Genomic DNA, 14,641 nt, shown 5'->3' with positions numbered 1-14,641 from the left:
AAGTTGTCTGTTTTCAGTTAAAACTGTGTCGTGTAAGCTCCCCCTAAGTTAATAACTAATGGAACGGAAGTGAATCAATCAAAAAACTTACTTTAGCTGGACAATAACTTTTTTCTAGAGCTTCTGTAAAGCCAAAAACTTTAATTTCCTATCACTGTAAAGCTGCTTTGAAACTATCTGTATTGTTAAAAGCGCTATATAAATGAAGGTGACTTGACTTGACTTGACTTGACTTGACTTGACTTGACTTGACTTGACTTGACTTGACTTGACTTGACTTGACTTGACTTGACTTGACTTGACTTGACTTGGTTTCGTGTTACCTTACCACCAACATTTCCCACAATGCATGAGTGCTGACTGACCTGGCGTGCCGCCGCGCGGCTCGTGTTGCTCTCTGGGCCCGGGCAGCTGGAACAGCGGGAACAGGCTGAGCGTGTGCCAGTCCAGGTCATTGTTGGGGTTGAACTCGGACTTCTCTCGGGCCGGAGCGTTTCTGGGGCTGTACGTGAAGCGCAGATGATAGCTGACCTGCCACACATGAGATCGAGGGTTATTTAGCATACGAGTTTTGTACAATGTGGCTAAAGAGTTCATCTATTACTCCTCTGGATCACATGCACATCAAGCAACTCTTACAGGGTTTGAACCTGCAACCTTAAGGTTACCACATCAGATAATATTGAATATTGCTCAATATATACTTCAGAGCACATGTAACAGTTAATTTGACATTAACAAAGCTGTGAGGGGTTGAAGTTCAATGTGTCTTGTACTTCAATGACAATTATTTTTAGGGCTGCTAATTGTGATTTTTGTGATAAATATTCAGATTGTGATTTTAAATATGATATTTAAAAAAAAAAAACATGTTTGCGGGGCTAAACAATTTGGCACTGTAAAATAAGGATATTTAGTATTTATTTTATGAACAACAACAATAAGTATTGTTATTATTATTATATAAAAAATATTTTAAAAAGAAACATTTCTATAATAATATTTAACTGGAAAAAAGACTAATATATATATTATTTAATAGATTTAATAATAACAATATTAATAATAGTATTATTAGTATTACTAAATAAAAATATTGTTGTAATAGGACTGTTGTAATATTTCACTGTAAAATAAAGAAAAATAGTATTTAATACTAATTATTATTAGTATTATTATTGTTACTACTACTAAATATCACAATAAGAAATCTTCCTGTTATAATTTACCTGTAAAATTAAAAACAAACTGTGTTATTATTATTAAACAAAAAATGTTAAACAAAATAAGAAATATTATAGCGTTGTAAAATGTTACTGTAAAATAAAGATACTGAGTATTTAATTATTAAATTATTATTTTGATGAATAGATGCAGCCCTAATTGTTCACTAGTCTTTTTATCCACTGAAAATTGTATCTCCAATGTTTCGTCATGTGAGTGACAGACACACAATAGCGTACACACAGCCTCGTTTTTATCTGAATAAAATTCAACTGGGCATCTACTCCCAGGGTGACAACAGTTCATCTGACAAAACATTCAATTAGTCACGGACAAAAACGCACCTTTCAGTCTACTGGAAATATACGTAAATCTGTAAACACTGTGACATTTTGGGTTTCATTTAACAAGAGGAAAACAAATTTCTGTGTAAATCATTCGTAAAACCATTCTTAAGTTAAGTGTTATAAAAACATACATTTTATGATACACAGAAACGCCCTCACCATCAATGCAAATGTGTGGTAAACTCATTAAACCCTCAGCGAAGGACTCGCAAGCTTTCATCATGAGAGATGATTCACTCATGTCCTTATGAGAAGAGACCAGACCTCATCTTTACATTAGACACATGGAGGAAACTCAAGAAGTGCATCTCAAAATGGCTGAAACCGCATCAGCTGGAGGAATCAGTGGTTCATAAACACTCGAGCAGGCGCCCGAGACATGAACAAATATGGTTTGAGGGCAATTGCGGCTAGAGCACTTTAGCCTGATTCCTCCAGCTAGATTTGCACTCTGCACTTTTCACTGCTGTGAAAAAACGGTTATTTTGTCCTCAAATGCTCAGAAAAGAACATTTCCTTTCTTAGTAACAGCAATCATCGTTAAAGGCGAGACTCTCACAAAAACTGACAAGAACGCGCTATATCTCACACCAAAATCAAAAGAAAATGGTTTTGCATATGTAAAACTAATCCCATTTTTGGATCACTATCATTTTGTCAATTATTTTCCCGCAATTTTCAGCACTAAAATCAAGTATACATATACTATATATACATTTAATATATACAATACACAAGTATATAAAAAATAATGATGCAAATGAAATGTAAATACAATTAAGGCTGTTTTTTAATTTAAAAAAATAAAAACTTTTTAAATAGATTTCATTACTTGGAATTATTATAAATATATAACATGTTTGTATTATTATGGGAGCTTGTTTCCGCCACAGAATAAAACAATTGAAAAAATAATTGCGACTTTTTATCTCACAATTCTGACTTTTTTCTCAGAATTACGCGATATAAAGTAAAAATTGTGAGATATGTCAGAATTGTGAGAAATAAAGTCAGAATTGCGAGTTAAAAAGTCAGAATTGCGAGATATTAAGTCAGAATTGCAATATAAAGTCAGAATTGCGAGATATTCTAATTTTAAGGGAAAAAGTTCTGACTTTATATATCTCGCAATTCTTACTTTGTCTCGCAATTCTGACTTTATTTCTAGCAATTTTGACTATTTCTCACAATTCTGACTTTATTTTATGCAAATTTCTTAATTGTGTGATAAAAAGGCACAATTACCTTTTTATTTTTCATTCCGTGGCATTAATGTTTTTGCATTAATGAGAATTTGAGGGAAAAATGTGTTTAATTATGCAAATTCGTGCAAATATTTTTACAATGCAAAAAAATTTAGCTTCATTTTCTTTATGCAAAATATAATTTTCATTTTTATGCAATACAATAATTATATATTATAATTTATAATTAAATTATTTGTATTTAAATAATAATAAATGTTGTAATGTATTTTTTTTCCCCTCTGATGTTGAAGTGAAATGCATGAACATTTCTTCATGAGATTCATCCACACACAGTGATTCAAAGCGTTCAGTATGCAGTTGTACCGGTTGATCTCGGCTGACAGGAAGACTGTGATTGATTGTCAGGTCAGAGGAATGCTAATGTCCGTCGGGTCTGAGAGTCTCACCTGCAGAGGAAGAGGCTCATCGTCGTGGCTGAAAGGATGCTCAAACACAATGGCTGCCAAGATCTTGCCTGACTCTGGGTCAGTTTTCACAAACTCCTCGAACTGCTCCTCGGTTTCAAAGCCACGGACTGGAAAACAAGACGACACATCATTAGTACCACATACATCACTATTACTGTTACTACAGCTCATACTTAAACATCGAAGACTCGAGGGAGGACTCTTTCCACGCCAGAACCATCTAGTAAATCACCTTGGCAACACCTAGGCAACCACCCACTTAAGCAAAGAAAACATTTTTCAAACAAATGCAAGTTGTTCATATCGTTATATGCGATCAATTCAGTGCGTAGGAAGTTTGAGGGTTAAACTGATAAAAATAGATTAATCGATGTGAAATTTTGCCATTTAAGCAATCATGACCTTTAAAGGAGCTGTGTGGACACTGGCTCACCGTTTGACCTTTAAAATAATTGATTTTAGGATTTGTCAGCCTACTGTAAACATGTTAATGATATCATGACCCCTAGGTATTTTTTTCCACAGAAAATGTTGTTAAAAGGAAAAGCTAATGAGACACTCGGCAAAACTGGGATTTCAGCCAGGTCACGACTGGGATTTATTGGAAAATCCAATCATCACACACACACACACACCTACATTTGTGAGGAGATACATTGACACAATGCAATCTCTAGCTCCTTACCCTAACCCATCACAACTTAGTTTTCACACTGGGTACGTTTGCTGCGGTCCGGGTCCGAGCGCACCCAAACCGGTCCTCACAAAGATAGTTGTGTGAGTGTGTGTGTGTGTACTTGCACAACTATCTTTGTGAGGACCGGTTTGGGTGCGCTCGGACCCGGACCGCATTGTCTCAATGACACATAGAGAAACAAAGACACACACACACAAACCCACAGACAGTCTCTCTCTCTCTCTCTCTCTCTCTCTCTCTCTCTCTCACACACACACACACAGAGAAACAAAGACACACACACACAAACAGACCCACAGACAGTCTCTCTCTCTCACATACACACCCACACAGAGAGAGAGAGAGAGAGAGAGAGAGAGAGAGAGAGAGAGAGAGAGAGAGAGAGAGAGAGAGAGAGAGAGAGAGAGAGAGAGAGAGAGAGAGAGGAGAGAGAGAGAGAGAGAGAGAGAGAGAGAGGAGAGAGAGAGAGAGAGAGAGAGAGAGAGAGAGAGAGACACAGAGAGAGAGAGAGAAAGACACACACACACAAAGAGATACACACACACACACACTCGCACACAGGTTAGTGATGCTCTTTAAAAGAATATTTGACCAAAAATGCAAAGCGTGCCATTATTTACTCATCTTCATGTTGTTATAAACCAATACAACGTCTGTTTGTTTTTTGTGCAACAATAAATTAGATACATTTAAGAAGCTCCCGTTAACGTCTTATTCTTTGGATATAGCAGGCATGACTTCAAAACCAGGAAGACTAATTTGCGGCTGGTTCCTTCAAGATTTCCCTATGGGGTTTTAAAACCATAGAGATTTTTGAATTTATGAGTAAAATAAGGTCTGTGGTAAACACGTCTTGACCATGCTTGAATGTTTTACTCCACAATGCTGTTTTTATTTTTTAAAAATGTATGTTTCTAAGCAACTAGATAAGAACGTCTGTGGTGTGTGGGGTGTGTGTAATTTACACTGCAGAATATTGTAAACATAAATCGTCAGTTGTGTTCACCACCTTATTTTCCTCATAAAACCCCCATAGGAAAATCTCAAGAGAACACATTTATTCACTTGGTTGACGCTTTTTATCCAAAGCGACTTACAATTGCTATATATGTCAGGTCGCACGCCTCTGGAGCAACTAGGGGTTAAGTGTCTTGCTCAGGGACACATTGGTGTCTCACAGTGGATTCGAACCCAGGTCTCTCACACCAAAGGCATGTGTCTTATCCACTGCGCCATCACCACCCAAGAGAGAACCAGTGGCGAATTAGTCTTCCAAGTTTTGACGTCATCCACGCACCACTCTATTAAATCCTACTTTTAATGGTCCTTTCCGGAGCTTGACAGACGTGGTCTCTATATGGAGAGATCTGAATGAAGATATGCCACTATTACTCCTTTATTGTTGCAGAGAAACATGTAACAACACATATGGGTTTGAAAGACATGAGGGCGAATACATAATAGCATTCATTTCTAGGTCAAACGTTCATCTAACATGTAAACACATGTTCTCACATTACTTTTTTTTGTGAGATACAGTGTCTGCCTATATATAAACAAGAGACGACGGTTGAGCCGGTTAAACCAGGATCAACAAGCAAATCCAGTCGACACAACCGGGAAGCATCTGTGCTACATGTGCCAATGTAAACGTTAACTAATTAGCTAATGATAGTTCATCATTAACTAACAATGAGCAACTCACGCGTTACAGTATTTTTAATCTTTGTTAACATTAACTATTCAAATACAACTGTTCAATGTTAGTTCATGTTGGCTCATGTGAGCTAAATAATATCAACAGATCCTACTTTTGATTTGTGTGTATTTAACAAATGTTGACATACTGTATGGAAGCTTACTGTAAAGTTACCAGCAAAATGAATAAAGATGAACCAGAAATTAAGTCATTTTTGAAGTCCTGCTCAAATTCATTTACGGCTGGACATCGGAAACCAGTTCTAGCTCTGAACCGTTTGCAGTTTTTAAAAACTACCAAAAACAGATTTCGTAAGTGGTGGTGTTGATATTGTTAACTAAAATTACACACAAAAAAATATAAATAAAATGTATATAAATAAATAAATAAAATATATATATAAATATTAGATGAAAAACTTACACTTACTTAAAAGACTGGCAACTAACTGAAATTAAATAAATACTAAATTACTCAAAATAAAATAAGAATAAATTAAAGCTAAATAGAATTTTTTTTTAAACACTGCAAAAAAAATGCAAACTAAAAATATAAAACTAAAAGCATATTCAAAATATTAATAGTATAAAAATAATACTAAATTTAGCATTTTATATAGGGATGTACGATATATCGGCCACCATATCGGTATCGGCCGATATATGTTCATTTTTAATGTTATCGTTATCGGCCTGATAAGAAAATTTGGCCGATATATTACAGCCGATGAATAATTCATGGCGCGCACTGTTCGCCATGATGCTTTTGAATAGCTTCAAAAAGGAAAACACAGTTAAATGTGCAGAGCAAGTCTGTCATACAGGCTACATAAAATGAGGATGAGAACATAATAATTGTGAGCTTGGTACATGGCTTTTAATAGTGAGACTTTTGATTTTGTAACCAGGCTCTCAAAAATTATATACAAATTTGGACTTGTCAAGTCAACCATCATTGGGTTTATCAACCAATATATCAGTTATCGGCTTTCAATTATAAAAGAATTATCAGTATCAGCCAAAATTCTCATATCTGTGGCATCTCTAACTTTATACTAAATTAGTATGTAATATATACTACTAAATACTATATTTTATACTTCAAGAGTATAAAAATAATACTAAAATAACTCTGGTCAGTGGTTCTGGAGCTTCCGCATTATTTCTGTGCTAAAATAATCCTGCGACACTAATGTTACTGAATCTACACCGTCAAGGCAAAATCTATTATCTTATTTTTATCTTATTATAAAAACGTAAAACTTTTTATGCATTTTGGCCGTTCATTTACGTTGAAATGGCGTTTTGGGTGCCTGAAAACGCAAACTTTGCAGAAAAAAAAACGGGATTCAAAGTACACGTTTTGAAAATGGTCTCTGTGTAAACAGCAAAAGCGCGATGACGTCATGCATGTGCGTATTACATGTTCAGTCTATAGTGTTTCATGGCCATCTAATGGCCTGGCAGCAGAATACAGAGTTTTTAGTCGTTTTAGCGGATCTGTGTGAATGGGGATCGTTTTGACAATGGTGTTGTATGTACGCAGAAAACTCAAAGGAAAAACTTCTCCGCTTTAAGCATATCGTTGTCGTGTAAACGTGCCCTTAATTTGCAGTCTGGTCTGCATAATAATATAAAGACAACAGACAGAATATATTTCTATTGTGTTGTCTTTGATAGTTGTACACAACAGCAAACATACGGTCAGTGTGAGCAATGTTGCTCATGAACAAATAACTTATGAACTGTTGTTTTAAATGAAACAGTCCAAAAGATTCACAAATCAGTCAAAATAATCCGGTCAAATGACCCACTGAATCAATAACTTGTGACTCACTCATTTATCCTAAGTCATCACTTTTGTCATGTCCATATATATAAATAAACCTCTACTCATAGCTCTGCAATTTCATATAAATTATGCATTTGCCTGAAACTTCCTCTTCTCAGCTATCCCACAAAATGTCAAAATCACAGACTTCCATTGCCTGAGCACAACTGAAGACAGTCAGTTGTGAATATTACACAGCACTTTACCACCATTAGTTCATTTTACAGTCAAAGTTGAGGCATCAGATTATGGACGTCCTCCTCCATTATCAGGACGCAGGCCAGAGAAACGTCTATTATGTGACTCATCAGCTGCAAGACTTTATGACGGCTCATAAACACGAGTACCAGGAGATTTCAAGGGCCGGACTGAAGCTATTTCGCCAGGGAAACCTGCCATTAAGGTTTTTGGTGAGGTCATGATGCTATTCATTCACAAAACTCAAGAGATGCTTATATGTCAACTGTAAACTCGCTCACATTGAAGTTACTAAAGATCCTCACACACTTTTGGACCAACAAACTCGATGATGATTTCCGGATAGACTTGGAATATCAATAAATATATTTGAAAGATATTGCTGTCATGAGATGCAATATCTAGGCGATAACAACATGGAATTCCCATGATTTTTTGTTTATTTCAAAGTTTGTATTAGTTTTGACTGTTAATGCTTTCATGACAAAGAAAATTGATTTAAAAACATTTGCACTAAAGAGGAGCAATATCTATACAATTAAACATTTTAGAAAAGAGCATAACAAAACAAAAAAATTCTATAACTTTTTAAAAGTTGCCCGGGCATGAACATTTTAAAAAATATATATAATAATAAAATAAAAAAATTATTTTTGTCATTTTCTAACAGTATTAATAAAATTATAATAATAATAAAAATCTCTGTTAATTCCAGGTTTTCCATGTTGTCAATTTGTAGCATACATTTGCAATAAAGTCATTAAATAAATATTAAAATAAAAGTCCTGCTTTTAGCAGGTTTTCAATGTGACCCATTTATTGCATTAATAATGTACGGAAATCTTTTTTCTTTTTATTATTTTTGGCAGTATTAATAAAATAAAATAAAATATTTTAAAATATAATATAATAAAAGTCTGATGTATAGGGAACAAGATTAGCCAATGATACAAGCCAAACTTGTGTCTGATCAGATGCTCTTGTCCACAGCTATGATGCGTTTTTGTGAATACACTGATATGAATACGCAGAAGCTGAAGCTCTTACTGGTTCTGATGCAGCTTCCCAGGCTCCGCTGGACGTCCTCTGTGATTCCCCGCACCACGCTGGCGTTGGAGGGCACGTAGGCCAGCTGCAGGTGCTCGTAGCACAGGACAGACGGCAGGTCACTCAAAGCGAATCTGCCGTAGCGTGTTGCATTCGGGTAGGTGGTGACGGACACGTTCTGCCGCAGGATGATCAGGGTGGCTGAGAAGAGCAGAGGCAGTGCGACCTCCACCAGCATAACCAGGATCTGACGCTTCTGGAGACCGAGAGAAAGAGGAGGTCAATGAGTACAACACGGATGGATGGATGGATGGATGGATGGTTATGTACAGTAGATAAGGGTGAACGGATGGCTGTAAATAAAATAATAAAATAAAATAAAATAAAATAAAATAAAATAAAATAAAATAAAATAAAATAAAATAAAATAAAATTAAATTAAATTAAATTAAATAAAATTAAATTAAATGAAATAAAATAAAATAGCTATCATTTTATTGACAGAGGTTGGAACGAGAAGGGACAATGTTACAAGCCAAATTTGTTTCTCAGCAGATGCTCTAACCACTAGAACACAAACGTGTTTGTTGGATTTTTATGAATACACTTCTATACTTTTAGGCTGATTTAAAAATTCAATTCAATTCAACTCAATAAAATGTAATAAATAAATAAATTTAAAAAAATATTAAACATAAAAAATCCAATAAAATAAAACCATTCAATCAAATAAAACAATTCAATTCAATTCAATAAAATAAATAAAAATAATAAAATAAAAATAATAAAATCAAATGTTGCAATTGTATTGACAGTATGGACAGTATTTTCATCTTGAGACGAAACAATGGCACTGACATATTTTAAGAGATCTCAGTGCAAGTTACATTCAGTTAAAACAGCTCAAACATGCATTTTAGTTTAAGCCTCGTCTGTGAAACCGGGGGCAAGTGTCATGTCAATGCGTCATGTGTAAGTAAGCAGGAGCCCACACAGCACCCGAGGCTTGATCTGGGTCGGTGAAGAGCGTTCGACCTCCGATCTGGGTCAGGAAAGCTATAATCTGCTATATATGTCTGCTATAATGAGGCATGAAGGGACCAGTGTTTACTGGGGTTTCCTAGCAACCGCTGTGTGCAAACAGCCCTCTATCACCAAGGAATTGGGACGCTTCTTGCAGCACTTTCATCGAGCTCAATTGATTGTTCGGAAAGTTCATTTCTGATACACTTCACCTTCACATGATCTTACACAAGACAGCAAATCTCCACAAGTGTGCAGAGCAAAGGTCCGACAAATAATAATACACACATGAACACTCGATCAAAGCCATGCACCCACGGTAAACAACTGAACAAGAAACTCTGGAATCTAATCTGAGGCCAAATACGGGAAGGGACATAAAAGCTATTCAACAGGGCAAAAGAGCCGGCGAGTTATATCATTACAGCAAATAAGGTGAATGGGGGTAATGATTACATTGGAGCACAAGGGTTGTGCTTGTGTCTTTTTATCCACCGCAAACTAGTTGAAACATTTCCTGGTTTCTTCAAAAATAGATTTGCTTGCTGTAGCATTTGATCTATAATATCAGGTTTCAAGAATCAGTCTTTATAGATGTATTCTACAATTTTCAGACCAAACTCACTCTAGTGGGCTTTTAATAATGAACTCTTTCCCTGCCAATGATGTAATTTTCTGGCTTTTTTTCTGGCTTTTTGTGTTTTCAGTGTTATACGGTAGGGGGGCGCTATTACACATCTTCTGAAAGAGAACTGAATCTCCTGATCAAAACACAGGCGAAGAAGATGCAGAAACAAGCAATCTCATATGTAATCATATGGAAAATAACGCGAATATCATTATTCCATAGTCTGGGTGAATACTCGATTCTGATTGGCTGCAGGGTGTCCGTTAAAAAGTGATAGAGGACACCTAGTAAAGTAGTTCTGGTGAAACTGACTGTTTACCATTCGAAATTAATAAATAAATGCACTGCCTACAACAGCTGTGAGTAACCATAGCAACAGGCAGTCAAAGTATCCGTTAACAATTTGCTCTATCAAAACAAACATCTAACGTTAGTTAGATATTACATAGCCTACTAATACAACAATGAGCGACTTCGTTATTTCTTTTAACATTTATGGAGAATATGACCACTTTGACGACTGGGATGCTGCTGAGGAAAGAAAAAAAGTAAAGAAAACGGAGAAACGACACAAAGAGATAACACCGGGAGCATGTAGGCAAATGACCCTCTCTTTGATCTGATTAATTTATTGCCCTCTATAAGGGCAAATCGCTGGAGCGCAGAACTAATTGTTTTTTTTTTGTTTGATTGTTGTTTGATTAATTGTTTTATGTGTAATAAAAAAATAACTATGCCTACATTTGTGTTTCATGAAAAAAAAAATGCATTTTTGAACCTGAAGGGTTCTCTACAAGCTGAGCGGACTATAAATATCTCCGGTTGCTAAATAAACCGTCAGGCAAGTTATTATTTGTAAAAACTAGATTTAGCCTAATTAAAATATAAACTAAAGTTTTAAAAATATTTTATTTAGCAAGTGACCATGGTATAAGCGGGTTAATGCCCTCCATTGTCATTGCCATTAGTGTCCATTGTCAGGTTTTAATGGACTTCGGCGGAGGCATCCGCTGCGCGTCGGCCGGTTCACACCTCACCGTCGTCCATTAAAACCATACAATGGACACCTCGGAGGGCATTAACCCTTACACATTCAACAGCATATAAATCAAAACCGCCTAATGTTACTGAACGAATGTCAAAATGTTGCTGTTTTTATGAAACTTACCCACATTCAATTTTTGATTAAAAAAAAATGTATGAAGCTAGAATTTTTAGCAGAGGGTCTGTTTTTTCTTTTGATATATTGCATGTTCAGATATTCATACAACAAATATTCTGGGGGCCATGAAACTTTGATCAAAATAATCAAAAATGCTGGCGGTGGTTGACAACTTTCTTTCTTTTTTTACGCTGGCGTGGAAAGAGTTAACCTAGGGTAATTTTTAACCCTGGGTTAAAATAATCCTGGGTTGGATGGATGGATGATTTATATAGTGCTTTCATATGTACTACTGTTCACCCAAAGCGCTTTACAAACATTGTAATCATTGTAACATTGTTACAAACAAGCGGATCTCATTGCATGTTTCACATTGTTATACTTTACCCTGGCCTGAAGGATTTATTTTAGGTAGTTGAAATATTTCACAATGTACATCCAGGGCTTCACATTCTTATTTGCACGATTTATTAACATCAATATGATGAGCAGAACGTGCCAAGAAAAGCATGCAACCCATTTAACCAGCTGTCAAAACACTCTTCTAAAACATGCTAGGAATCATAACACAGCGTGAACGTTTATATACCAAACACATTCATATTTAATATAAAGGCAAGTTTGGAGGGAGTTTATGATTGGTTGCCTGGTGCTAAACAACTTACACAACTGTCCAGAACAGCATTTATCACACGGAGCACCTCTGACGCCATCATTTGTGGGCTTTATAACCCAAAATTAACCGTATTGCCCTACATGTTATATGCTAACGTTCAAAAGTTTGAAGTTGGTAATATTTTTACAAATATTTTTAAAAGAAGTCTCTTCTGCTCATCAAGACGGCATTTATTTGCTTAAAAAATACAGTAAAAACAGTAAAATTGTGAAATATTATTACAATTTTAAATAACTGTTTTCTATGCGAATATATATTAAAATATAATTTATTCCTGTGATCAAAGCTGAATTTTCAGCATCATTACTCCAGTCTTCAGTGTCACATGATCCTTCAGAAATCATTCTGATATGATGATTTGATGCTCAAGACACATTTTATTTGAAATAGAATTTATTTGTAATATTATAAATGTCTTTACTGTCACTTTTGAGCAATTTAACTGAATAAAAAAAGTTAAAGAATAACTAATTTAAAAAAAGTCTCAAAATATCTTACTGATGCCAAACCTTTGAAAAGTAGTGTCCAGCAATAAAACAGAAGAACATCAGCACATACATTGCACTTATAAATCAAACACTCACTTGCTGAATGTAGTTCTTCCAGAGAAGCAATCCAAACTGCTGCAACACGGCCATTTTCGACTCCCAGAACTTCACAACCTGGACCAAGAGAAAGTGAACATCAGGGTCACTGCTCAAGAAATGGAAAGAAAACCATATCAGGGCTATTGCTGGAATTTCACTGTTTCGCAACTACATTCTGGGATAACAGAATAACTATAATATTCATGTTTCAGATAAGAAACAAGAAGTTGAGACAATTAACTGCTATTTCATTTCTGATTGCACAAGGATGACATCACAGTTTTCTCCAGGGCGTGTGTATATATATATATATATATATATATATATATATATATATATATATATATATATATATATATATATATATATATATATATATAAAAACTTGTTTTGCAATAAAAATGAACCATCACTGAACTTAAGGCTGGACTGTGAGGCTATTTTCTTCTAGATCTGCTGTACAGCAGAAACAAACTTTGTTGCATTATTTTCCTGTTATCACTGTAAAGCTGCTTTAAAACAATCTGTATTGTAAAAAGCGCTATATAAATTAAGGTGACTTGACTAGACAATGTGGTCCGATCAAACAAGGACTACTGAAAGTAACTTAAGTGTGAAGACATGTCATGTTGTTCAGCACTTTAAACTAAGGAGGCCATTTAACCACCATATAGACACTGAGGGGGACGTCATCTCCCATATCAATACTCAGATTAAAATATCCCCTAATTTGACCTTAAATAAAATACATCTTTGTATTTAAATGTGTCAGTCAGGTATTTGATTGATATGCATGGGACTATTTAGCACTTGTAGTATTTATGCTTGTCGTTATTAAACATACAGCAGGGTTAATATCACTGACGCGGCAGTGACATCATATTGATGACACAGCTTTGGTGTCTGTCTCGTGCGTTTATTCAGTTATAGTAGTGTATGCTTTTATTTTCTTTCTTTGAAATAACAGCAGTCTGTTTTTACATCAAACCTGCATCACGCTGTTTCTCTCTCTGTTTTATGCATTCGATTTCTTTAGTCTGATCCTTGCGAAGATCTTGTGATTGATTCAAGAACTTGTTTATCAACCCAATTCCCACAGCATAACAAACACAATAGAAAACAGTCAGGCAGGCACGCGCGCGCGCTCGCGGACAGCTCACCTTACACTCGTCTATTTGTCCTGCACAGGGCTCAATATATCGGCTCTTTCAGTCGGAAAGCATTGAATTGATGTTCGCAGTCAGCTCGGCTCAGTCACGGACGAATTCCATCAGGAATTATCACTCATTAGGGCGATAATAACCAGGAAGATGAAGATGATGACATTGCAGCGTAGCGGCCGTGCCGTGTGGACACAACAAATACGGTCACGTGACCTCGGCCAGCTGGGCGGATGCACGCGGTCATGTGACCAATGTAACAGAAGCAAAAACGTCACCGGGCATAACACTTGAAATTAAAATTAACAGAAAAAAATTACAATGTCGTGTTTTTATTAATTGTTATGGCTATTATATACACACAAAAATACGCGCGCGTGTTGTGTGTATATGTGTGTGCGTACGTATGATAGCACAAACTTACATCTCGGAGACGTCTGTATTTAATGTTTGCATTTACATCTGCAAGATGTATTTTTTTAAGAGTGTTTGCTAATCTGCAATACATCTCTAGGACGTTTCCTGTTAGATGTCTTTAAGACGTTTAAGATTTAGAATGTTCTGCTTTTCTAAGATGTTTTTACACAGCAAAAGCTTTCCAGATTAACAGATCTTTAGCAGATGTACCTGTGCTATCTATACGGTGCTGTCAAATCGATTAATAACAATTAATCTTATCTAACATTAA

At 35.6% G+C, this 14,641-nt stretch overlaps 1 protein-coding gene across 1 annotated transcript in view; it reads right to left on the bottom strand.

Annotated features, from left to right (window-relative positions):
* Window positions 1-14,178, bottom strand: part of abca3b (ATP-binding cassette, sub-family A (ABC1), member 3b) — a 58,897-nt gene extending 44,719 nt beyond the window's left edge. The window contains exons 1-5 of the mRNA XM_056261750.1: window positions 13,954-14,178; window positions 12,791-12,868; window positions 8,718-8,973; window positions 3,226-3,353; window positions 366-531 (exon numbers count right to left, since the gene is read on the bottom strand). Coding sequence (XP_056117725.1) covers window positions 366-531; window positions 3,226-3,353; window positions 8,718-8,973; window positions 12,791-12,844 — 604 coding nt within the window. The 5' untranslated portion in view covers window positions 12,845-12,868; window positions 13,954-14,178. The remainder of the gene's footprint in view (window positions 1-365; window positions 532-3,225; window positions 3,354-8,717; window positions 8,974-12,790; window positions 12,869-13,953) is intronic.
* Window positions 14,179-14,641: the final 463 nt, after the last annotated feature.

Source organism: Rhinichthys klamathensis, unplaced genomic scaffold (assembly GCF_029890125.1).
Source record: "Rhinichthys klamathensis goyatoka isolate OS25496 unplaced genomic scaffold, OSU_Roscu_1.1 h1tg000185l_1, whole genome shotgun sequence".
Classification (NCBI taxonomy): Eukaryota; Metazoa; Chordata; class Actinopteri; order Cypriniformes; family Leuciscidae; genus Rhinichthys; species Rhinichthys klamathensis.
This window is presented reverse-complemented; position numbering and strand designations above follow the sequence as displayed.